Source organism: Nothobranchius furzeri, chromosome 12 (genome assembly GCF_043380555.1).
Source record: "Nothobranchius furzeri strain GRZ-AD chromosome 12, NfurGRZ-RIMD1, whole genome shotgun sequence".
NCBI lineage: Eukaryota > Metazoa > Chordata > Actinopteri > Cyprinodontiformes > Nothobranchiidae > Nothobranchius > Nothobranchius furzeri.
This window is the reverse complement of record NC_091752.1, coordinates 9,783,049-9,809,430: the sequence shown is the minus strand read 5'-3', so window position 1 is coordinate 9,809,430 and position 26,382 is coordinate 9,783,049. Positions and strand designations below refer to the sequence as shown.

At 46.0% G+C, this 26,382-nt stretch overlaps 1 protein-coding gene across 1 annotated transcript in view; it reads right to left on the bottom strand.

Annotated features, from left to right (window-relative positions):
- Positions 1–269: 269 nt before the first annotated feature.
- The window catches only part of ttc27 (tetratricopeptide repeat domain 27), a 75,004-nt gene continuing 48,891 nt past the window's right edge, over positions 270–26,382 (bottom strand). Inside the window, exons 9-20 of the mRNA XM_054749986.2 lie at positions 25,747–25,813; positions 18,261–18,374; positions 16,018–16,113; positions 13,421–13,543; positions 10,219–10,446; positions 8,997–9,095; positions 8,117–8,169; positions 6,989–7,154; positions 4,827–5,024; positions 3,384–3,495; positions 1,885–1,985; positions 270–541 (exon numbers count right to left, since the gene is read on the bottom strand). Coding sequence (XP_054605961.1) covers positions 416–541; positions 1,885–1,985; positions 3,384–3,495; positions 4,827–5,024; positions 6,989–7,154; positions 8,117–8,169; positions 8,997–9,095; positions 10,219–10,446; positions 13,421–13,543; positions 16,018–16,113; positions 18,261–18,374; positions 25,747–25,813 — 1,483 coding nt within the window. The 3' untranslated portion in view covers positions 270–415. The remainder of the gene's footprint in view (positions 542–1,884; positions 1,986–3,383; positions 3,496–4,826; positions 5,025–6,988; positions 7,155–8,116; positions 8,170–8,996; positions 9,096–10,218; positions 10,447–13,420; positions 13,544–16,017; positions 16,114–18,260; positions 18,375–25,746; positions 25,814–26,382) is intronic.

Below are 26,382 nucleotides of genomic sequence, written 5' to 3'. Positions count from 1 at the left end.
AAGACCTTAAGATACTTGAACCCCTACTGAGAAGATGCACCCAAAAGCCTATCATGTTCACTCTGCGATCAAACCGCCCCCAAGCATACTAAAGGCGTCTGCGATGTCCCAGAGACGCCAACGGATCCACCTTCTGCAGACAACAGACAAGGCCCTGAGGTTCCCAAACCAGACACTGTCCCCTCCAGGAAGACCAAACAGGTTCAGACACTAGGAACCAAACTGGTGGATGCAACCCCACGCTGGAATAAGAACTCCGGACACAGATCTTGTTTTTGTTCAAACATTTAATTCTGATGTTTTACATTCCAATGTGGACACAGATATAAAAACACTGAAAGAGTCTCTGTGTGGGACCGGTTCCCACGCCAGTATCAGATTCTTGTTTGAAAAGGGGGCGTGTGTTTGAGAGCGGTCACTGTGATTGGCTGCGCAGCCTCCCACTCAGCTGCTGCACCTCCGTGATGAGCTGCTCCAGAGCAGCAACGCCGTCCTGCAGCTCGGTGTGGACCTGTCCCGAGGACACGTCTGTGTGCATTTGCTGGAAAACAAAAGACATGAAGGAATCCACCAAGTCCTAATGTTCTGACCTAAACTGTACAAATGTCGAGAACAAATTCCAGAGAAATGTTAAAGCTGCAGATTGCTGAGGTCACCATGACAACCACTTTCCTGTTAAATGGTGAGCAGCAGAAGGCTCTGATGGTCATATAGGGTAATGTTTTTTCTAGAGCTAAGTCTACCTGAGCAAGTGACCCTTCGCACCTGTGTCACCTGATCACATGGGTCCACCATGGTGGACGTCAACAGTAAGCTACAGGAGTACTGAATGAAGGTAAAAGTGGTTCTTTTACCAGTTCAGCCCGGCTTCCACCAGGTCACCTGTCAGAGGGCTTAGCACACCTTGGTGGGGCTGACAGAGATGTGTTAGCTAGCTCACGTTCCTCCTGCTGCTGTGCTCATGTGGATTGAGTGGCTGACTTTGGCTGGATTTATCCCGTATGTGACAAGTGACATCTCCACTCACACCGGAGCAGATTTTAAGCCCTAAAGAAGTTTGGATCTCTACTGGGTCAGCGGGACCAGCCCACACCAGGCGGGGGAGATGGATACCTCATAACCGAGAAGCTCATGGTGTTTAATAAACACTGGAGCTATTTTATTATCTCACATTCACTATAGTGAACAGAAGGGCACATCCTCATAAAGCACTCTAAACCAGTAATACAACCACATCACACCTGCCCTTCTCATCACATACATGAATGCTAATCTTAGCCGGTGAAACGCGTACGCTGCTAACCCGAAAACTGAGCGTTGCTCGTTCATTTGAATGACAGCTGCGGTTTGGCCCCATCTTCTGTCTCCATCAAGTTACTCGACAAAAAGACTAATTTGGTTCACATTCGTGTCCGTTAGTGCAGCCAGCCATGAAGCGAGCGTTACCATTTTACTGTGAAAGCAACAAAATAATAGCAATATTAGGCTACAAGCTAGCTTGTTTTGGACTAGCTCAATGGAGTCGTCCAGGACGTCCATCATGGAGATAGAGGCTTTCCCATGTGTAACATTGTTTTTAAGCTTGTGTGTGTGTGTGTGTGTGTGTGTGTGTGTGTGTGTCTGGTACATGGGTTATATGGGGTCATTTTAATCTGTAAAGCACTTTGAGCTACATTATCTTTTGTATGAAAAGTGCTATGCAAATAAAGGTTGATGACATCACGAGCAAAGGGTCTCTAGCATCAAAGGGGGCGGAGCTTCTCGTCATGGACTCGTATTAAACCATCATCCTGATGCAGGGGTGGAGGGAGCTTTCTAGAGGAGCAACCAAAGCCTCACCCACTCCTCTTAAGGAGAGGTGGGCTCAGAGCTCCTGGACCCTACCTTGGCTTTAGACGCCAGACTCCGGAGACTGAGGCGAGTGGAGGACAGCATCTGGAGAGCTTCTGATGGATTCTTCTTCTTCTCACTGCAGCTGAGCGTCACTGAGAGACAGAATCAGAAACATGTTCATCTTCACCACTGAGGATGATGAGTAGGCATGAGTAGTCTGATGTTAGCTGTTTATGAGCAACTGTCCGTCTCCCCCATGGAAGGATACCTGCTGTTTCTGCCAACCCCCCTACGCCCAGAGAGGTCAACCAGAGGTGATTTCTGAGGCCCGTTCCCCTCTCTGCCTGATCTGTTCTTGTCTTGCTCTACTTCTGGAGTCCGGTCACATGGATCCAACCCAGCAGAGCAGCTCGTGGTTTAAGTTTTAGCTTATGGATCTTCTAAATAACAAACCGGTTAGGAAGCGTTACGCGTGACGCAGATGTTGGCACAACCGGGTAGCCCCTAGCAGCAAAAGATGCAGACGCCTACCACCACAGTGGAGGTTCAGGTGTTCTGCTGATTCTCTGGTTCTTCTTATAAATGCAGCACAAGTACACATGCTCCAGCAACTCCAAGTATGATGTCACTTCCTGTCTGGGAATCAGAGTTTCCCTGTCTATTTTCTATCAGCGGCTAGGAGGTAGGGGACTTTTTTCACATTTAGCCTGAGTGTGAACCTCAAAGTGACTGATCACACACACACACACACACACACACACACACACACGCACACGCACGCACACACACACACACACACACACACACACACACACACACACACAAACACGCACACACACACTAGCTGTTTGTACAGGACCATAGCATTTGCAAAACGGGATTTGCCGTGGTTCCCTGGGGAGGGTAAAGCTCGTTTATAAGATCAGACCGTGGCAGTAATGTGGCGCAATCGTGGCATTTTTTATAAACGATTAGGTGATGGTGGCATAAAGGGGGTATGGGGGCGGTCTCTGCGCTGCCGCAGACTACCGTTCATCTTGGACATAACTTGTTTTTTATTGCGATTGAAGTTGTGATCGTTAAGTTTTTTTTTTAACAAGCAGCTCCTAAAGGTGTCTGTCCCCATCAGTCCGTGTGCAGTCTCTGATGATCAGAGCTTCAGCTCTAACAGAGGGGCTCATGGAGCCCTGCGGCGCTCCAGTTTTCCATCTCAGCTGACTTTGTTCAAAAAGCAAACTTTATTGCCTGTGTTTACTTTCATTTTCAACAAATTTGCCAGCCGGAGCTCAGTAATAACTCCCCACGTCATCATGACATCTGCCTCTGTTGCGACAGGGCGCATACGACAGACCATTACCGCAAGCGAGGCGGAACGAATGCCGCAATATTCACGCAACGCCATGCCGGCATAGTGAGTCTTGCAAAAGAGGCTACACACACACACACACACCAGCTGTGCTGCTCGCACTGATAACCGCCCTCGCCTGCTCTGGCACGGCGCCACCTGCTGGACCGTGTGGTGGTAATGTCTGCAGCAAGGTGGTGCTCACCTTCTCCCATGTGGACGGCTCTTTGGATCACCTCCTTGAACAGAACAGGATCTTTCTCCCAGCTGCTTGTTTGAACCTCACAGCGATGGGATTTGCACAGGAACTGAAGCGCCTGGAAGAAACAAACAGGCTATTTAATCAGCCTGACGGAGTCGGATCCAGCTGGAAAGAAAGGTGAAAGTGAAGATCGATGCTCTGAGCCACAAAAACCAAACAGGTGCTGTGGAAAGCAGGTAGACGCATAACTTATTACAGCTACCTGAGTGAGAGAAAGACCTGACATTGATGGTGACTGCAAAATCCAAGTAAAAAAACCCAATTCAATTCAAGTTTATTTATGAAGCGCCAAATCACGACAAGAGTCGTCTCAAGGACCTTCACACAGTTAACATTCCAGTACAGGTCAGGTCATTAAGCCAATCACTAACAAGTTTCCTATATAAGGAACCCAGTAAATTGCATCGAGTCACTGACTAGTGTCAGAGTCTTTACAGCAATCCTCATACTAAGCAAGCATGCAGCGACAGTGGAGAGGAAAACTCTCTTTTAACAGCAAGAAACCTCCAGAGGATCCTGGCTCAGTATAAGCAGCCATCCACCAAAGGGACATAATCCCTCCGGCGTGTCCCAAATACCATCACACACATTTTCACCTTCAGCCTTTTAAAGCAGCCGGTTTGACTTGCTGCTGCTGCAGGAGCAACATGAGACGCTCCAACAGACCAAATCTAACATCCAACCAATAGGAATTAAAAAGCTTCTCATACGTGCACGTGTGCACGGACTGGGTCATGTTTGTGCTGCGACCAAAAGCTGTTTCCCTGCTGCATTCGTGAGTCGCGCAGACGTTTCAGCGCCACCGATCTGAGTGAACACCAAAAGCTGCTTCAGATAGAGTTCATTAAGTTTTCTGTTCCGGGGGAGACGAGCTTGAGGTCTTCTTTTGGGTTCTTGGTTAATTTCTTCAAACGACGCAGGATGTGTTGCTTTTTTAGATCTTCAGCCCACTCGTGTTGTTAGACTGGCTCTACTGAAGAGGTCTGGTAGTGATCAGGTGTAGGTGGAGCTAAACTCCGCTGTATAAATAACATGATAATCTGGGATAATTCAGGATTTAACGAGGACCAGCTAGGCTCCGAACAAATCTGATCATCATTTCGGGGTTAGGGTTATTCATTTTTACGATATTTCTTCACTGATCTGAGACATTTAAGAGACAACAAAACTCATTAAATACCTTTTTCAGGTTTTCTTATAACCTTTCAGAGTAAAAGTCTAAAAAACTGTTTCCACCTAGTCCACTTCTGTACATTGGCATGGGTTAAAGCATCTAACCACGTCAAATAAAAGCAGGATGCTCTTCACAGCAGCACCGATTTGTTATTATTGTTGTTTCATTTATTCAGATACAGATTTAAATCATCTAACGTTACTAAGAGTCACCTTCTCGTTGTCCTCCGGGTCGGCGCCGTGACCCCCACCGTACAGCAGGGCGTACTGCTGCCATGTCTCAGCATCTGAGCTGTGGCGTGATGTCACCCGACCAAAAAGCTCCTTCAGTTTGGACGCCAAGGCTCCTGCCTGAGAACCCTGGCTGTCAGTCAAGTTCTCCACAACGGCCCGGACCAGGATCTGGAGAACCTGGAACAATAGAGGAAGGCCAATTACAAACCGTCCCGTTAAACGCCCCAAACCACCTCCATCAGCTCCTCCAGCTGGACCTGAAGACAATCCCAGACCAGCCTGGGGACATAATCCCTCCAGCGTGTCCTGGTCGACCTGGGAGGCCTCTGGGGGTCAGGACATTCCTGAACCACCTCAACAGGCTCCTCTGGAGTTGGAGGAGTTCCTCACAGATGTCTGAGCTCTTCGCCCTACCTCTGAGGCTAAACCTCACCCCCCTGACGAGGAAACATTCCTGTGTTCAGGATCTTTTAAGGTGTCAAAACTCAATCTCATGGAACAAGGACAGGCACCGTGACCTTCTTCTGCCCGACCCTCTTCACCACAACACCTCCTCCCTGCAGGCCCCGCCCTGCCTCACAGGTGTGTGGGTTAAGATCTGAATCAACCCTCGAATGCAGATACAGAGATGTGACAGGCCACCAGAGCAGCTGAACCACCTCCCCTCTCTCCTCGTACGACCTTCCTCCAGAGTCTAATGGACCATCTGTCAGCCTCCTCACTTGGAGGTTCTTCACTGTGCTGATGATCGCAATAAATCAGCCCAACTCCACGGAGCAGACAAACCCAGCAACATCACGTCAGACTTCCTGCAGGATGCAGCTGAGGACCGCTGATGGACACGTCCTCACCGCCTGTCTACACCTCAGGACACATTTCCTAGGATCTCACAACCAAAGGAGCTGGAGATGATTCACAGCTCATCATCAGGAGGTGTGGTCCATTCCATGGCCCATTTTCTGTGGCCAGAGTAAAATGACATCCATAAGTCTTATTTTTTTACAGCATCTCCGTCCATCACGGTGATAAAAGTCTCATCATTAGAGTAAAAAGTGGATGAACGACTCACGCTGGCAGAGCCGGAATCAAACCGATCACCTTCCAGATTTCAGTTCTTATTTTCTGCTCAAAAGATTCTGATGGGGAGAGAATAAAGAGGTGATTCAGAGCGCGGGCGTAGCGCCCGTTTAACCCCATGGGGCACCAGGCGGTGCCGTTTCCAGTCTATAAGACAGGAATTCATGGTGGTCCGTGCCGGCGTCGCCGCCTCAGCTCGGCTTAAAGAAATGAAAGAAAAACACGGGCAGGAGAAACGTGACTGATCATATGATGCAGGCCTAGAGTGGCTGGTTCTGCTTCTGCTGCAGAACTCCAGTCAGAGAAGGAGCTGCACAAACATTATTATGGGATGTTGAGGCTTCGGACAGGACCGGAGACGAGACTCAAACGTAGGCTCATAAATTGTGACTCAATCTGACTCGGTTTAAACATCAGACATCATCTACCCAGCTGATGCTTCCTGTTTTTGGAGACTCCGCCCACTTTGAATGACATCACCTGCATGTGTGATCCTTACTGTAGATGAAAAAAACATCCAAATGACAGAAATATCCTTGAATAAGCGACTTGATTTATTTTCTGGAGGGTTTTTCCATCTCACTCCTCTCATCAGACTGATCACAGATTAGCAGATTAACCAGATTAAAAACCAAGGATGAAAAATGCTTTTAAGTGTTTTTGTCGTCGGTCAGAACCAGCCGAGTTGGAGCTGAACTGGGTTCTCCGGTAAAAGAGAATTATTTCTGAGGAGAAACGGAGAATGGATTATCCCGACTGCACAAGCTCCGGCTGGTTCTCCTGGTTTAGGAGAACCATGCAGATGATCCTCCACTCACTCACAGCTGGTTCCTGTTCTGCTGCTGCGACCAGGAGGGAGTTTGTTCCCTCTGATGTTTTTAATGACTTTAGTTAATTTGATCACAATCAAAACGAGTCGGAAGAAACAGGAAGTCTGACCTGATCAGGACATAAATCACACTTTGACTCAAAACTTAGAGAAACGATGGAGAACATCATGAACTACTGACTTTTCCGGGCGGTCGTGAAGGCAACAGAAACGGAGAAGCTGGTCGCTGCTTTACCTGGATGTCTTTGTAGTTTTCCCTCAGGTCCATAAGGCGGTGGTACGCCCGGATTGCTTCTGAGAAGTCCCCGATGTCAGTGCTGACAACAAGGAAGTTCTCCCAGATCTGCCAGTGCTCGTAGTTACACTTCAGGGCCTCCTGCAGCGTGTGGAAGGCTTTGGTTCTGTCAGAGGAAACCAGGCAGATTCACTGAAACAGGACGCCAGAAGACTTAACATTTTGGTCCTGATCCAGATCACATGACCACAGTTCAGAGTCGAATGAAACCAGACCTTTTGTTCTGCTCAGCTTCTTCTTTACCACTGCAGTCCAGAGAGACACTCTTATCACTGACAAAGACCTGACCTGTTGGGCCACCTCTCCATCATTCCATCACCAAAGAACAAGACCTAGAGGGGGTAATGACCCACCAGAACCCTCTTGTCCATGACCCTGTCCTGCCCAGAAACGCCCGATGGGAACGAGCTCATCTTATTGCTGAGATACGGACTCTCAGTTCTTCAGGGGCCAGAGACGTCCCTCTCCGGTGGACTGGAGAACCCATGAAGGTCTGGTCCACTGTTCCATCTTTTATGCATTCATCATGTTAGACAGCAGCAACACACTACACTCAGACTAGCCGTTAGCACATCACTCCTGAGGGGTGTAAACTATTTCTGTCAACAGAGGCTGTCCAGGAAGCTAACCAGGGTAAGAAGGGAACCATTTCTGTTTTTACACAAACTTTATTCTCTAGAAATCCTGCAGGTGTTCAAACATCTAAAAACCAACAGAAAATGGGCAGAATCTGGTTTAAACCGGATCTCCAATGATCAGCTCAGGGATGAAGCACCTTGCAGGTCTCTGCTGGATTTGTTCCGGTTCCTTAATGACGTTCAGAACTAGCGGAGCGGCTTTAGGTTTTATTCTGTCATTCCCAGGTTTTCCGGTTTCCTCTACCGTTCCACAGACACACTGCAGCAGGTCACATGCTAGTGGCCTGTTGGGAATTGCCCCCAGGCTGAGCCTGCCTCATTAGCAGCTGGGTTTACTCCAACACGTTAAAAGATTTGTCCAATAACAAACACACACACACACACACACACACACACACACACACACACACACACACACACACACACTTACTTCATTTTGAGGCGAATGTAAGCCGTCGACAGGTTGTTCCACGCCTCTGCATTCTGAAGGACAGGAGGAGGACCAGGATGGGCCAGAAAAGTTCAAGGAAATGAGTTTGGCACATTAAAGAGCAAGTCACCCCCAAATCAACTTTATTTTTCTGATAAACTATACAAATGTGTGTCTAATCGTGCTGCAGACACGTGTAGTCAATAGTTTTGCACTTAAGTGCATTTTAGTTAAAATTTAAATCTTCTGCCTAAAACTGTCAGTGTTGTGCCGTTGTCAGGTAAAAACTCTGCACTGCATTTGAATTTAAATCTGCCATCGCTATTGGCTAAGAGGTATCCTAGAACGTTAGCTGGTACCGTATGATGTCACAATGTCGTTGTGAGCCTGTGTGTGTATTTGTTAGCAGCTCCGCCGTCTCGGTCTGCTAGGCAACAGCATTTGTTGCATTTTTCAAACAGGAAGTGGGAGTGGAGTAAGAATCTGGTAGGGGGTGCTGGGTTTCTCCCAGTGCTTTATAAGCCCGCCAGGCTAAGCGTCATTTCCCACCCTCCTCCCCGTCATGTCCCGCCCCGTCCCCCTCCCCGACCGTGTCCGCTGACACGAACGGCACAGCGACACTAGAGCCCTCCATCAGCTGTTACTGGTGAGAAACATCAGCGGAACGTGTGCACCCCCCCACCCCCAACGGCCGAAGCCGCTAGGCTTAACTCATTTTCTGGGGGAAACTCTGGGGTGACTTGCTCTTTAACAATAAGACAGAAGCTTTAGGTTTATAAAAGACTAAAAACGATGATTTCAAGTGTGTGTGTGTGTGTGTGTGTGTGTGTGTGTGTGTGTGTGTGTGTGTGTGTGTGTGTGTGTGTGTGTGTGTTCTTACGTCTGGCTCGAGTCCCACACACCTCTGGAAAGCTCTCGCCGCTCCCTCATAGCCTTCCAGAGTGATGTAGGCACATCCGAGGGAGAACCAGACACCCAGCTGCAGACAGAGGGACAGATGAGAGTCTACCCAAACACAGATTTCCTCCAGAGCTCTAAAAGCTGCTGGCTGGATTTAAAAAAACGTTTTTACTGAAGAACAAAGACAAATTTATTCAGCTTCAGTAACACCAGAGGTGGAGAACCTCCAGTTCAGCAGTTTTCTACGTGTCTCCTGGAAACCTTCATGTTGCATGTCATCACATAACCCTGTCCCTTGGTCTGACTGGTCGTTAATGGGTTTCAGGTGGAAGACCACAGCATGTGCTGCCGCCATCATTTAGGGAAAGGGGTTCCACCCCGGTGAAGTCTGACGGGTTCTCTAACGGACAGAACACTGGGGGCGAGAAGATGGATTTCAGGGACAGCAGTAGCTTAGGAGGTAGAGCAGGTTGTCCAGTAATGGGAAGGTTGCAGGTTCGATCCCGGCCCAGAGAATTCTGCCGCTGTGCCCTTGGGCAAGACACCTGCTGGTGCTGGTCGGAGGGACCGGTGGCGCCTGTGTACGCCAGCCTCGCCTCTGTCGGTGCGCCCCAGGGCAGCTGTGGCTCCAGCGTAGCTCATCACCACCAGCGTGTGAATGACTGATTGTATCGTTAAGCGTCTTGGGGGGGCTGTAGAACCCTAAGAAGGCGCTATATACATACAGACCTTCATTCCAGCTTCAGCACAATGTACAGTAACATTTACAAACGTGACAGGAAATGACATCACACCATCAAACCAATAAAAGCTGAGGTGAGGGTTCCAGAGACTAGTTAGAACAGCTTTCAGCCTATTTAGAAAAAGGATGCATTTGGGTCTCCTCCGGCTGCGTATGGCGGACTGTTCCGTAGACTGACATCTGTAATGGGGGGTCGTCATGCGGAGACAGCCTGAAAGACGAGCGTTGATCCCGCCCCACGACGGAGCCGTCTACGGTCAGGGCCACACGTGTAGGCTGGTCTGCCAGCGACTAGTTTGTAGCTTTAAGGTCCAAAAACACTTGATCAGACGGAGGTTTGGACTCTGAACCGTTGAGTTTCAGTCAAATTAACAAAGGTGTGAAAAGTTCTGAAACTAGATTTCTAACCATCATCTGAATGGTTTCTGGTATCACTTCCTGTGTGCAGGAGGGTTCGTACCTGCATGGGGTTGATTTTCAGCGACCGCTCAAAGCAGTCGACGCACTGCTGGAACTCCTTGTTTCTGAGGTGCAGCAGAGCTTTGGAGCGCATGGCTCTGGCGCTGCGCCGGTCTGACAGTTCCCACGCCCGCTCATAATACTGGTGGTCATTCAGGATGTCTCCCAGTAAGCAGAAAAGACTCGGAGTCTCCTTCTTCTCCAGCTCTCTGCGCACAATCTCCTCGGCCTGAGAGCAGAGAGGAACCAGCTGATGTTAAACGGAACAGAACTCATCACAACACTGCGAGGAAGCTGAACATTTCTCCAATTTAAATCTCACTTAAACAAAAGTTTCTGTGATCTGATTGGCTGGTCTGCTGGAGCTGTCCAATCGGAGCAGTCAAAGGTTTTATTATGGAGAGCATCAGTAGCTTTTGTTACAGGAAACGTCCCAGTATGTAACCTTACTGGTAAGGTTTTACCAAAACATGAACGTAACCACGCGCCTCGCCCGGAGCCACCGCCGCGGTGTCGTCCAGCAGGTCTAATCCTGAACCGTTCCACTGCTCTGTCTGTGTGAGTCAGAGAGGAGCAGCTTTGGACTGAGACCAAATCACTCCAAACAAATGGATTACCTTGTTGTTTTGACCTCAGCGGGAACATAACTGGGCCTGTTGGCCGGAGCAGCGCAGCACACGGTTTAAGACAGGAGGGGAAAGGAGACTTTATTATTAGCCAGAAGCAACCTGGGTAATCACGCTGGGGAGACGAAGAAGGATGTAATCGAATAAAAGAGCTGGCAGGCAGCCCACCGAGAGCTCCAGACATAAAGGAGGAGTCTGAAACAGACCGGGGATCAGATCCGCCTCTCTGGTTCTGATCCACAATAACGAGGTTTGGCAGATTGGTGGAATCTGATGGTTTTTATTTAAACAACGATAAATACAAAAACCTTAAAGATGTTTGTAGTTATCAGCAGTTTAGGTTCAGGACTCACCCTCTTTCCTTCAGGCAGAAGCTCCAACAAGGCTGCTGACCTCTGACCTTCAACTGTTCTCTGCCGTTTGTTTCCTACGGTCTGATTTCAGTCTTAGGAGTTTATTATTGACCTTAGGTGGATTATCTACTATGAGCTCGTAACTCTGCCACACCTGTAATCATTAAATGACAGACTCAATCTCAGTTCTAAGATCCAAAGAGAACCCAGAACCACTCCTAGTCGTTCTGTGCACCAGTTATAGGTTTATCCCTCCAACAGAACCAGTACACTCCAGAAGAGCTAATGTATGGTCATGGGGCGACGGTGGCACAGGAGTTAAGTGCTCGCCCCGTAATCGGAAGGTTGCAGGTTTGTGTCCTTGGGCAAGACACTTAACCCACGTTGCCTGCTGGTGGTGGTCGGAGGGACTGGTGGCACCTCAGTCAGCGCGCCCCAGGGCAGCTGTGGCTACATTGTAGCTCATCCCCACCAGTGTGTGAATGTGTGTGAATGGGTGAATGACTGATTGTGTTGTAGAGCACCTTGGGGGGGTTACAGGACTCTAGAAGGCGCTATATCAAATACAGACCACTTACCATTTATCGGGCCCCAGCTGATCCGAGTGGAGGAAGTCAGTGGACATAAATATCAGCCTATCAGGAGGCGAGATGCTCCAGCGACGACCCAACAAACCCAACCCTGGGCAGAACGGCTGAAAACCCGCTGTCCCCAATACCACACGTGTAAACCAACAACGTCTCGACGATAGTCCAGCTGGTGGGGCATTGTCATCGAATGACTTTTCAAGATAAAACTGATGCTCATGGAAAACAAGCTGGTGGTTCCAACTGGATCCAACATTATAAGGGATGCACCGATATGTCATTTTGGGCCGATAGCTGATATTAATATTGCTGTTATGGTCGATGACCGATACCGATATAAACATACATGCTGACATGTATGTTTCTGAAATCAGCAGATTTTGTTCAAAAGGAAACAAGATGGAAAAAATATCAGTTGTTTACATCGGCCCATAAACTAAAATAAAAAATGATAAACAGCAATCAGGATGAAGAAAGTTGAGCTAAATCAGATGAAAAGTCCATGGAGTCGACAGGAGAACATCTCAGGAACCAAACAGCTGAGGGACTTCCACGGTTGTTTGGATGAGAGGTGAAACTACTCCAGGATGGATGAGAATCTACTCTAACTTCGGAAACCCTTCTGGTGACTTCTGGTGAAAAGGGACTCCTGATTCCTTAAAGATCAACAAAGGGGCTCCTCCTGATCCTCACAGACGAGTCCTGTTCGAGATCCAGCAAAACGTAGAGATCAATTACCAAAGCGTGTCTGAGAATCCTGACCTTTCACAGTCTGAGCGCTTCAGTTCAACGCACTAGAACAGAAACCTGCCGAGATCCGCCTGAGAGCAGCTCTGTGTCCCTCCGAAAGGACGAAAGTCCTCATTTTAAAGCCCGAGACCAGGAGGAGCAGAGCTCCATCGATCAGCTGATAGACAGCATCATGATGAGTGTCTCAGAGGAAAGCAGCTCTGCATCACTATCGATTATGATAAAACCTTGGTGCTCCAGTGGACCGGATAGACTCATAATAATTCAGAAATAAAGAGTGTGAGTGTGTGTGTGTGTGTGTGTGTGAGTGTGAGATTCCATACATCCATAAAACAGGAGAGATATGGAGGGTTGTATGGGGTGATGCTGCTTCATCCACATCAAACAGCAGATTAACTCCTCTGTGAGTTACTCGCTCAGCGTCGGTGAGTTGGAGCTGAAAGTCAGTGAGAAATGGCCTCGTCTGGACAAGGAAGTATCGGGTAGTAAATGGTCTCTCAGTCTGAAGGCTGAGAACGCAGATAGAGTGTATGTGTGTGTGTGTGTGTGTGTGTGTGTGTGTGTGTGTGTGTGTGTGTGTGTGTGTGTGTGTGTTCAGAAGTACATTTAAAATAAATCAGGCATTTTACGTCATCTGATCCTGGAAAGGTGAAACAAGCTGGACGACGTTCTCATTAGAGAATCTTTCTTAATTCAAGCTAAAAAGTACAAAGTACCAAACTTAAAGCTAACGGGAGCTGGTTTACACACGGGGTTTGGTTCTAGAACCCTGCTTCGGTACAGGGATGATGCAACGCTAATCTATCAGGAACAAGTCCCATGATAGTTGGTAGGTATGAACAGGTGTGTGTGCGCGTGCATGCGTGTGTGTGTGCGCATACACACACCTTCCCATGCTGACCAAGCCTCTCGTAACAGACGATTACATCCTCCCAGAGCTCCAGCTTCTCGTACAGGAGGAGAGCTGAACTGACGCAGCCGAGGTCGATGAGCAGACCGGCCAGTTGCTTCTGCAGGAGGAGGAGAACATTGATGGAACCTTCAGGAAGCTCACGGAGAATCATAATGTTCACAACCTTCTTTATCACAATGATTCACCAACCAGCATGGAGGTCGGGCAGAAAACGAGCAAAACAATCATGTTTATTCATGAACACACACACACACACACCACCTTTGTTACATCAACACCTCGGTTCTGCTGTGAGGTGAAAAAGCACAGCAACTCCTGCTGCAACCCTCCTCCACCTCAGCCCACTTCCAGTCCCCAGGCGCTGATTCCCGCTCTTCAATTCCAGCTTTATTGCCGTTATCAGTTATTACACGCTGCCTCGGTGATGTCTCCTCCCCAGCTGATCTCTCCCTTCCTGCAGTGCTCATCCTTCTTTAATCTCCTGGACAAGCTAAAGTCTTCCTATCACTTTTGTCTGTGTTTGTTCTCTTTCCTGTTGGGGGTTTAATCTTCACACATCTTTGTTCTTTAGCTCTGTAACTAAACACCATTAGAGCTGCTTCCTGCAGCCCCGTGAGGCCTTTAGATCTGTTTCCTATGATGCCTTTCTGCAGCAGCATTTGTTTGATCTACGCTAACAGCCACGCAATGACGACATGAGGATGACTCATCAGAGCTAAGAAACAGCAGCTTTTAAAGCTGAGAGTTTCTCCACAAACTAAACCCAGTGAGTAAAACCAGTACCTTACTGGTCTGCAGCTGCTGGTGACTAACAGCATTCTCAAGGCAGTTTCAAAAACGTCTCAAAACGTTTTCCTAATGGGAGTTGCAGGTCCTCGTTCTTCTGTCAGGAAATCATGCAAAAAATCTTGAACGACAATTTTTGTCTCAAACTAGTTGCAGAGTTGTTGCATTTGTCTGGAACGAGTCCTAATTTAGATTCAGGGGCCTAGAAATGTAGAAAATACGAGATTAGAGATTATTTGTACCGTGAGTCGTGTATCTACAGGCAGGATCATACCTGAAGGTGACATCACTCAAAGTGGGTGGAGTCTCCTCAGACTCATAGCTAGTCAGATTGCTAACAAATGAGCGGCTAATCAGTGGTGTTAGAAACAGCTCTTGTCCTACCGATGCCATAGACCAGGGGTGTCAAACTCAAACTCACACGGGGCCCAAATGAAACTCTGGGACGGAGTCGAGGGCCAAACTTAATATTTTTTGAAAAAGTGACGGCAAATTTGCACATTTTCTTTATCAACATATATGCAATTTTAAACTTTTAATTTGGAAACAAACGTATTTTTGCATTAACACTGAATGTGGAATAACCAAATTACACACGAGCAAGTCCGTTTTGAATAAAACGCATCAGTGGTATTCATTACTTGTGCATTCAGCATTTTTAAAATCTATTCAGGATTTATGTTTTCTTGTTGTTTGTTCATTTTTCTTATTTTTATTCTCCTTTTTCTCCTGTAATAAGTGTCATCGCTGCTGTGACGTCTAGCTTTCCCCACTGAGGAACAATAAAGGGATTTTCTATTCTATTCATCTATCTGCAGCCTTTCCACTTCCTGTTTACTGTAGGTTAAATCTTTTCTCACGGGCCAACAACAAAATAAAAATATCATTTTATCTTAAATGAAAATGCAACATCTCACCTGTTAACTTTCATGTTTTGGAGCAGAAAAAGAGCATAAAACCAACATATTTAAAGCTCAGTTTGCTCCACTGGTTTACTGTGATGCTCACCTGTTCCAGCCAGATACCTGCATCATGGGGTTGATCTGAGCTGAGGAGGAGACTCCTGTTGTTTTGTTCATCTTCATCATAATAATGACAACATTAGATGACAACAGGTGCTCACATAGGTTTGTGCTGCTGAACATGTCTGAGCAGCTTGACCACGTTGTTGTGTGTCGGGGAGGAAAAATAACAACGACAGCAACCACAGAGTCATGCTGGTTTGAGCGGGTCGCTTCTCACTGGAGTTATATCAGCTGTCTGGAAGTTAGTTGGAAAACTTTCTCTGTCAGTCGTGAACGCATTACTGAGCGGTTAAAATCTCCGTTTCTGGGCTTCAACGTCAGAAATTAGCTGAGTGAACTCGGCGCTGAGTGAGAGGAGTGTTTAGTTTGTCCGAGACAGCGGAGCTGCAGACACCAGCAGCAGACGCTGGAAAAAACACAAAGAAGGGGGCGCTTCGGCGCCGCGCTAACGCCGCAAAGCATCATAGGAGTTGTAGTCTTTGTGGTAAAATCGGCCAGCGGGCCAGTTTTAATATATTTTTTATATGTGGCCCGCGGGCCTCGTGTCTGACACATGCGCCCTAGAACATCCGGTTCTGGTCGACCAAGCTCATATCGGACCTTTGGGTTGAAGGTCTAAAGTTAAGATTTAGTTAAATTAGTTTTTAGAATTTGTAGATCATTTTGTAGAACACAGATCAGAATAATAAAGGAGAGCATTTTCCCTTCTTCCAAGTAAATAAGAGCTGTGCTGTGTCTGTACGGAGAACAGGTGTGATACCTGGACGGCCCATCTGGGCGGGACTTGGCAGCAGTAGAAGACTTTAAGGCGGTCAGTCACCGGACAGCTCTGGTCTTCAAAGTGGTCCACTATCGTCTGGAAAGGAAACCAGAATCAGAACCTGTCTTCTCTGCGATCTACATCCCTGTTGGGAGACGAGGTCTCAGAGCAGATTCAGTCTCACGACCGGGTTTCAGGATCATTAGGTACTGAAGGACTGATGGAGAACATCCAGAAGGAAGTGGCCCTAGTCAAAAGGTTAACCCTAACCCTAAACCAACCTCAGCTGACTACTGCTGAGGAGGAGGAGGAGCTCCATCGCTCCATACGGCCATCACATCAAGACACCAAGGTACTAGAACTTCTCTGCTTGTGGGAAAGATTCCCCACTCGGGAGGGTAGGTTCCTGCTCTTCCCAGATGGGAATGTGGTCTTACATTTGGAAGATGATGCTGTTCACTGGTCATGGCTTGAAGAGGCCAACAGAAACACATCATCTGCAAAGAACTTTGTTCTGCAGCCTGCAGCTCAGACATCCTTCAGATGTAACGTAATGCTTTTCTTGCCTCTCACAGGAAAGTGTATTTACTCATCTTCACCTAAAGGGGAGACGTGAAAGACCTCTGTTGTGTCTGAACATCAACTCTTAGCACAGCGATTTTAGCGGCTCTGTACAAACGAGAGGCTCATTGACTCGAGTTAGACAAACCACCGAGCCCGGATTTTCTGGAACTCTTCTCTTTATTTTACGATTTAAGTGGAACCATTTTCTGAATCTAGAAATCCAAAGTAGTTGATGTAAAGAGGAAAGATTGCTGGCAGCAAGTAAAAAAGCCATAACGAAGAGATGGAACCACCAACAACAGAGGGCTGGACAAATGTTGGAGAAGGTTTCCTTCTCATTTCTATAGAATACAGTCCAAATGGACAGAAAGTGACTCAAACCAGTCAGAGTGGACGTCTTGTGAACTCTGTTAGTACGTACAGATATTACGCTTTTATTTTGTAAGGCTAAACGATCAACTCAAATAACCTGTACTTATCTTGGCTCCACCCATAACCAGGTTCGGTTGCACATATAACTGAGTAACTGTAATATTCACCATGCTTCTTCAATAAAAGACGAGTAAAATAAAAGAGGAAGGAAAGAAAAAGTCTTTGAAGCTTAAACTTCTGGACATTAACGGTGATGATCTTCACTGATCCTCTCAGAAGATTACGAGTAAAAAGAGGTCAGCTTCGCCAGAACAAGGATCCAGGAACACGTCGAACTACAAACTATTTGCTGCTATGACAGCAAACTTCTTCTTCTTCTGGCAGTGACAGCCAGAAAGTCAGAGTGGGGAAAAAAAATCAGCTGTCAGCATCTGAAACACGTGCGTGATTATAAGATGTGGAGAGAGTTGGCTCAGTAACCCTGAAGCTGCACAAAGGACATAAAACACGTCTAAGAAGTGAATGTTTGCTGCTACCAGCTCCAGTGCTCACTCCGCACCGAGCCTCTGGCTCTGAAGGTTTGAGGAGAAACAGCAACAGGGCTGGTTTTTATTCCTTCAGCAGCTTTTCCTCATCTCGAGCTGCTGTCTGACTCGGCTATTTTAGGGATGTTATTGATCAACATCAGAAATAACATTTAGAGCTGTGGGGGATTAATGGTTGTTTGTGTGCCGTGTTGCTCTGAAAGAAAGAACAAGGTTACTCTATTACTCACTGGTGCTGGGAGGAGCTCTACAGCTCCATAGCTTCTCCAGTTCTGTGTGAGGAAGGTCCAGACATCAACCTTCATTCCATCATCTGATCTACATCCATCAGCAACAAAAACCAGAACAGAGGGACACAGCGGCCTTCTCCAATAAACGCTTTCCTATCCCTTATCTTCTAAGGGTTAGGGTCAAAGGTCAGGAGTGAAACCTCTCTCCTGTGATACCAGTTAGCCGGAGTCTGAGCTCATGGCTCAGCTACGATCTGCAGAGGCAGCCATCTTGAGTTGGACTGACTCCAGACACCTGATAAGGGCGTTTTTCTCAGACTTCTAACACATTTGCCAAAATAAAATTTGAGCACTTTCCAGGTGTGTTTTCAAGCTTTTCCAGCCCCTCACAGGGGAGCCGGTTCACACACACCTGTAACGGCTCAAACCAGGCAAGAAGGTTCAGTCTGCTGATTGGTCAGGTGTTCTGGGGCCAGGGCTACAAGGAGCAGTGTGTTCTGATCCTGACACGTTCTAATCTTTAGTTACTCACCTGGGTTTGCATCATGGCCCTCTCAACACACCGAGACCTTCCCTTCTCCAGTTTGGTCCGGAGACACAGAGCTGTGACCTCCACGGCCCAGAACTTCGGCTGGGACAGAAGACACTAACCAACACAAAGACACAAGAATTAAAAATGTTAGAAAACGACTGACTAGATCCCCGAGCCACCTCAACTGGCTCCTCTCAATATGGAGGAGCAGCAGTTCTACTCCGAGCCCCTCCCGGATGTCTGAGCTTCTCACCCTATCTCTAAGGGAGAGCCCGGACACTCTTCGGAGAAAACCCATTTCTGCCGCTTGCATCTGCAATCTTGTTCTTTCAGTCACTACCCAAAGCTCGTGACCATAGGTGAGGGTAGGAACGTAGATCGACCGGTAAATCAAGAGCTTCGTCTTCTGACTCAGCTCTCTTCACCACGACAGACCGGTACAACGCCCGCATCACTGCAGATGCAGCACCCATCTGCCCATCGATCTCACGCTCCAGTTTTCCCTCACTTGTGAACAAGACCCCGGGATACTTAAACTCCTCCACCTGAGGCAGGACCTCATCGCTGACCTGGAGAAGTATTGGGTAGAATGACCCTTTTCTGAATCAAGACCATGGTCTCGGGCTAAACACTCAAACCACCACGAGATAAATAAACAGGTTAGAAAATAGAAACAGGTAAAGAATTATTAGTAGAACATATTTCACCGCTGTTGTGTCCTTGGGCAAGACACTTAACCCGCCTTGCCTCCTGGTGGTCGGAGGGACCGGTGGTGCCAGTGCTCGGCAACCTCGCCTCTGTCGGAGCGCCCCAGGCCAGCTGTAGCTACATGGTAGCTCATCACCACCAGCGTGTGAATGTGTGAAAGGCCATTTACCATTTTATCATGTGCAAACATTCCCACGTGTGGACTTCGGTGAACATTCATATGGAGGGTCTTCAACAGTCTGATGGTGATGGGGTAGAAACGGTCCCAGAACCAGAGTGTCCTGCTCAGCAGGCTTTGGCCTGGATGGGTTCTGCCCTCCATCATCCTCAGTACTTCATATAGAAAGTTAAAAGTTGGGAATAGACTTGACCTTTGACCTCATAGCACCAGTAGTTAAACGTCCGTAGATGTCCTAACCTCGGGACACCGCCACACTCTGGTCCATAGGATCACTGACCTGGAACCAGATCCTCCAGGTGATTCTCTGTCGTTAAAATGGAAAACCGAACTCTGAAGTCAACACGGAGGTTTGCTGCTCTCAGCTGAGAGAAACCGACTAGCAAGCTTCATTGAGATCACCTAATTATTAACAGCTATTAGAGCCGGGGGGTCTTCATGTGTGAGCCGCGGTGATGATCTGGTGTTCCAGCAGCAGATCAGCTGATTAAAGGATTATCGGGAACGGGGCTTTGGAACATCCAGCACACAAGAACATTACTGACACCGTTAGTCTGACACCAGGTTCTGGCCTGAGAATGGATTAACACACACACACACACACACACACACACACACACACACACCGCTGATGATAATGTTAACGCACCATGAAAGTGATCCATGGATGGAGGCGAAGAGAACAAAGCTCTGATTATGTTTGTGGCTGCTCGGTGAGTCCCGTCGGACTCGTTAGTGTTCCAGTAAATTGTCCTGATTATGCCGTTATTCCAGAAGCAACATGAGTCATCGAACCATTAAAATCAAATGATAAAACATGATAAACATTAGTCACGCTGCCGTTAACACAAACGAGCTCCACAGACGCCCACATGAGAATATTCACCGTTATTTAATGAGTTCGACACGAACATCAGAGCACTTATTAGACAGGAATCAGCCTTTATCATCCAGTTTACTTCATAAAACTCAGACATCCGTTATATTAGACAAGTCATGATCTGTGGATGAAGAAAGACTTTTTGCACATGAGGATTCCCCTCAGGGTGGGGGGGTGCTTTTAATCACATTCAGATTTTCCGGTACGGGACAGAGATGTACCGAGATGCACCGAGGTCCCACATCCTTCGAAGGACCCGGCCTATTAAGTACACGTGGGCTGATGCCAGTCCAGACACCGAGTGCTTGTTAACTGGGAAGTTCTCACCCTTACCTGGGCGTATGTCCTGTCGCCCAGGTAAGGGTGAGAACTAAGTGAAAACTAAACTCAGCAGCAAAAAGGGACCCACCATACGAGCTACCTCTGTCCTTGGTCAGACCGGAGACATTCCAGATCTGTCCTGCAGCAGACAACGTGGACAAATTAATTTTTCTATAAAAACACGAAGCCTGGACGAACCTGAAGAAGGCTGATCTGCTGACGTTCCCAACAACTGCAGGATCTAGATAGTCTAATTTCCTGGTAAGTGGACACCTCTCCTCTGATTGGCTAACAGCAACATGACTCTACCAATGACTGTTTGCTCTGCAACGTTGATGTTTCATCTCCACAAACGTAGTTGCTAATGCTAACGGTTAGCTTCTACTAGCAGAGACGTTCTCTGCTGTTTCCTGGACTAAACCAACAACAACTTTCCCGTCGTGAGTCCAGATGGGTGAGTCCATGAACGTTAGTGACAGTGTGACGTAGATCTGTCAGGATTTTCTATCCTAGAGTTTCACCGTCTGTTTTCTATCAGAAGCTAATGCAGGAGATGGGTGTAGGAGACTATTTTCATGTTCAGCCTGCATGAGAAGCTCAGAGTGGCCTGTTAGAATCAGAAATAATCATTTAAATTTGGTTTTACCATGTTCCACACTTTTAAATTAAAGTTTTTCTTGAACCATCTGGACTAGAGGCATGGATGAGGGCTCTCTGAAGAGAACCCCCTGAATGTGAATAAGCTCTATTGTTAAAGAGTAAAAAGACCCTGAATACACCAAAAAAAAAAAAACCTTTTTGATCGAGATGACTCTGTTCTGGTGACGATGCGAGGTGTTGAATGGTGAGTTTGACATTATTTCACATTTCTGAGAGATGTGTTTACATTTTTTGGATGTACACCTGATCTAACCTTCTTCCAAGATCTTCTTCTTCCATCCATCTTGCGGTTCCTTCTGCCCGTCTCGCTACCATGGGGAGCAGAGCTTTCAGCTGCTCTGCTCCTCGACTCGGGAACTCACTTCCCCCAGACATCAGAAACATCGACAGTTTTACCCTTTTCAAATCAAAACTCAAAACACACATGTTTAAATCTGCCTACAACCTCTGATTTTATTGAACTGTTTCTCTCTTTGTTTTTTCTTGTTTGGGTTTTATTATTGTTTTATTGTATTTTATCACGTGTTTTCTGTCAAGTGACCTTGGGTGTCCTGAAAGGCGCTTTTAAATGAAATGTATTATTATTATTATTATTATTATTATTATTAACCTGATGTTATATCAGCAGAAGATGAATATGTCAGCTTCAGGGTTGAGTTTTCATGTAATCATGACTTATTTCTGACGCTTCAGGATAGACTACAGACTCAATCAAGACAGAGTTGATGAAGATGGCCAGATATGTGACAACCATCTAACCAGCCTGCAGATTCCTGGATCTACATGTAGGCTGGGAAGATGCCTGCTCACAGAGCCAGCAGCTTTAGTTCAAAACAAGCACAAGACTATCTTTAGGAATAGTTTATTAAACGTTTCCTAAGGGTCAAACCCCTGTTATGGATCTTGTTTCCTTCTTCATTAAAGTTTGTTACAGTATCTACGATGGTAAGTCGTCAAGACTTCAAAGGTATGTAGCGTTGTTTAAGTTCAGTGTTGGGCAAGTTACTTCAAAACTGTAATACATTATTTATTACTTGTTACCCTCATTTTAAAGTAATTCATTACATTACAATATTACTGGTTTTAAAATGTAAGGCATTACACTACTTTTGCATTACTCTAAGTTACTTTCAACAAAACAACTTCAGTATGAGTTTGGTAATCTGATGCCTGGTGAACTCATGACACATCCGGTGGAAGGTGATGTGGTGTCTGAGCTAGGACTGCTGTTAAAAACAGTTCTTTAGAAGGATTGTTTATGAAATAAATGAAACAACAATCTGTACTCTCAGCACGCTGCCATCTTAGATTAACTGAGCGGCGAGTGAGGTGGTGGGGGCTCCAAGTCTATTTAGCCTTGGTCCCCAAATGCCTTGATACGGCCCTGGATGTGGGACTGACTTCTGGGGTGATCTGATTCTATCACATGTATAAATAATGAATGCTTATATATTATTGCTTTTCACTGGTAAAAATGTGTACTGGGGATAAATCTACCTACTTTTTGTCTTTTCAAGCACTTTGTTTTGTTTTCTTGGTTTTATGTGAATTATTTCCGGCCCTTTCTCTCTCTAACCGTCCTGCATGCAGCATGTTTTCTCCGTCTTCCAGAAAAAACTGTTTCCTAGATTTCCTACTTTCTAACGATCAGCCAAAGGGATCTTCACATGCGCGGCGCTCCAGCAGTAATGAGTTTAAATCACCGGGGCCCAGACTAACTCAGATGAGGCAAAGCACGTCAGAAAAGTACAGAATACCAGAGAACATGCGCTGATATGAACGATCGCAGGTGAATTATTTTGTTTTAGTGGAGCGATTTTGTGAATGTTACAGCGGCCGCGTGGAGGACGCAGCTGGAGTATTTGAGCCGTTACCGCGGCGTCCTCTCTGCCTGCAAAGCTGAGTCCATAAATGACGTAGTACATGCAGATACTGGATCTTTCTTCGGGTTTCCCGCAATTTGAATTTTTAAGGAACGCATCTTGATTCTGGGTTTAAAATGCATTGTAATTACTGCATTACTGACAATTGTACCGAGTAAATATTACCATTTTTTCCCTGTAATGCCTTACATTACCACATTACAACAAAAAGCAATGCATTACAGTAATTAATTACTTCTGTACCGCATTACTCCCAACACTGTTTAAGTCACTGACGTATTAAAATAAAGAAACTGATACTTTTAAAGAACTAAACCATCATGCAGCAGCCAGGTAAAGAGTTAAATGTACAGGACTGAGCGTACAGCCCTGGGAACCTCGCATGTGCTCGTCTGACAGGGAAGTGTCAGACGGGGGCAACTTAACCATTTCCTTTTTAGTGTTTAGGAAGAAAAAAGTTTCAAGGCTTTGAAACAGAAAAGGTGTAAAATATCTTCATGATTCCACCCAAACCTGGAAAACACCAAACAAATCCCACTTTGAATGACTGCACGCACGAATACAGCTAAATCTCATTAAGATCTCGACACTTTTATTTCTACAGTTTATTTACAGTGCAGGTAACTTTTTAGTGAATTTTGAATTCATGTGAGATTAAATAAGTAAAGAGTCCGTCACACACCACCGTCATGAGCAGCGTTTGGTGGGGGAAACTGAGATTAATGAACAAACTTCTGCCTCAGTGAACACAAATAAAACGGCAGAGCCACAAATAACACCTCCCACCACAATAACACTTGTATTTCTCAGGCTGCTGGACTCTTTTATTCCCTTTAACCTTCACATTACAGCGGTGAAATCAACTGAAACGTATTTTTGAATCAATCTGCCCACTCATGGCGGACCCATAAAGCAGGTTACGCCTTTCACTGCGAGTCAGAGTCTTTTATATCAACAGCAACAAAATAAGAGTCAGAAAGCTAGGAGCATGAAGCCTGCTGAACAGGATAAAACAAAACGCTGGTGTTTAAAGTGTCTCCACATGCTGTTAACGCACCACATCTCGTAGCAAACTCCGGAGCCTCAGAGCCGGTTAAAGGGGTTAACATTAGAGAATCAATATCTAATCAGAGAAAGGCAAGCTGCACAAATGGGAAGCAGTCCAGCGCCCTGCTGCCTGACCAGAAACACTACCGGGACACCAGCACGAAGAAAACTGCTTCAGACACATGAATAACAATTTAACCTGGATAAGAGTCGGACCCGCTATCAGGACCGCTCCTTCCTGCAGGACGGAGGCTACACGGAACGTTCCACCATCAGTTCCACCTTCCATCCTGGTGTCTGAAGAGAACAAGATCCAGACCCAAAACGGAACCTTGTTCAGTCGACTCGCCTCGTCCGCAGAAGAAACAAAAGTGTGCGTTCATCCAAGAATGATCATCGGTTCAGACCACACCACGAACCGCTGGAATGTTCATCCGACTCCCGTCGGAACCGGCCGGACCCCGCCATGTTCCCGTAAAACGTTCACCATAAGCAGACGAGTTTACTTCATGTTCAAGCTTTTATTTGCGACTCTAAATAAAATCTCAGGAACTCATCGCCCGGTCCAATAAGCATTTGAAGCTGTACCCATGATGCATTGCAACCAGAGCCGACAGAGTTAATGTTTGTTTGTTTCACACATTTTCTTTGTGATTTGGACTCAGAACAAAATTTTCTAAAGATCCGTGAGCATTTTCATGAAGTACTGCTGCTTTGTTCTTTTTTCTGTATTTTTGCCATCTAGAGGTTCCCATTACATGCCTGTCGTCTTTCAGATCTTCAAACAGAATTCTGGATTTTGTCCAGCAGAATCGTACAAAATATCACAATTAAATTAAATCAGTTGTTAAACAAAACCGTATTTAATATTAAGATTATTCACAAACTTATGAACAAACCAAACTTTTTTCGACTTCATCGCTGAAACGCTGTCGGTGTCTAAATTTTAGAAATTTGAAAGATGCTTTAAAAATTCAGAGTTCAAAAAAACCTTTCAAACACCTGAAGTTTTATTTTCTGATGTTAGGGAATCTTTGATCTTTCTCTGATGTTACTGAGCGGAGAACCTCTCACACCAGTGGTGTTCTGCTGCTGAACATGTGAGTGTGTGATGAGTGAGGACCAAAGGAGGCGCGGGGGTTCGGTGAGATGGTCCGATGGCTGGTGTTGGTCTGAAACGTGTTGTTGGTGGAGCTTTTTAGGCAAACGTGAGCACAGTCTATTTGTAGCTGTACGATGTTAGAACGTTGTTGAGAAGCATGAAAAAATGTTTTAGGGAGGTTTGTCTTCTAAAATTGCCATTGCAGCTTTAAAGAACCGAACCAACAACAAGCAGGTAAATGGTAAAAACACACAGGACTGAGAGCACAACCATGAGGAACCTCATGTGTGAACAGAATATTCACAAAGTAACAAGAAACATTTCTACTGTTTCAGGGAATTTTATTTTTTTTGTTCTTTAATTTTCCCAACTACAGACTGTATCTAGGTTTCTTTCATAATAAAAACTATTAACTCTATAAAATATTGTTCAATTAAAGTTCTGGACTGAAATGGACTCCTGGTACTTCCCATTACATGCCTGAAACTTTAAATCATATTTCACACAAACAGCTGATTATTACCAACAACCCGGAAGTAATGAAGAAACTCGTAACTTATTGGAGTTCATCTCTCAGAAGCCTCTGATTCAGACATGATGGGAGCTGAATGAGTCGTTTCTCTGACTGATGAGTTTCACTGAGCTGAGCAGAATATCCTTGAGGCTCCATAACGCAAACTACGTTTTAATGTAAACATGAGACTTACCGACGCGAAGGCCAGAAGCTCCTCTTCGGTGAGTTTGTGAACCGGGTTGTTCTTCTGGAAATCGGTGCTGAAAGACAGAATCTGGATCAGAACCAACTTTAAAACCAACAGGAAACATGAGAACTGGGATAATCTGTCGACATAATAGCTCCATAATTATATTAGATAATTATTATATGTAACAGTAATAACAGAATAAAACAGAATCTTGCCACCTGTAGCCCCTCCACCAGGGGGCACTAGACATGTAGGGCAGGTTTCTGATGAAGGCACTAATCCTGATGCTCCATCTGAGGCTTTAAGGTCAGAAGTGTTAAATTGTTGTTCAAGACTCTTAACTACATATTTTAATAACGCATAAAATCTTACATAATCCTCTCATTTGTATTGTTTTGTACCAATATTTCATTTTTACTTCATATTTGCTTTAATTTAAACCGATGGCCGAAAAACCCTTTCATCATTCATGTTTCAAACGTGCACCTCAGAGCCTCCGGGTCAGGTCCTCAGAGTTACCAGAACCAAGTAGAACTCAGATCCCCCAACCAGGAACTCGTGACCGGTTTAAACCAATGAATGTTTTCTGTTTACAACAAGATGAATCCAGCCCATCTTCTCTGTTTAGAGACCAGATCT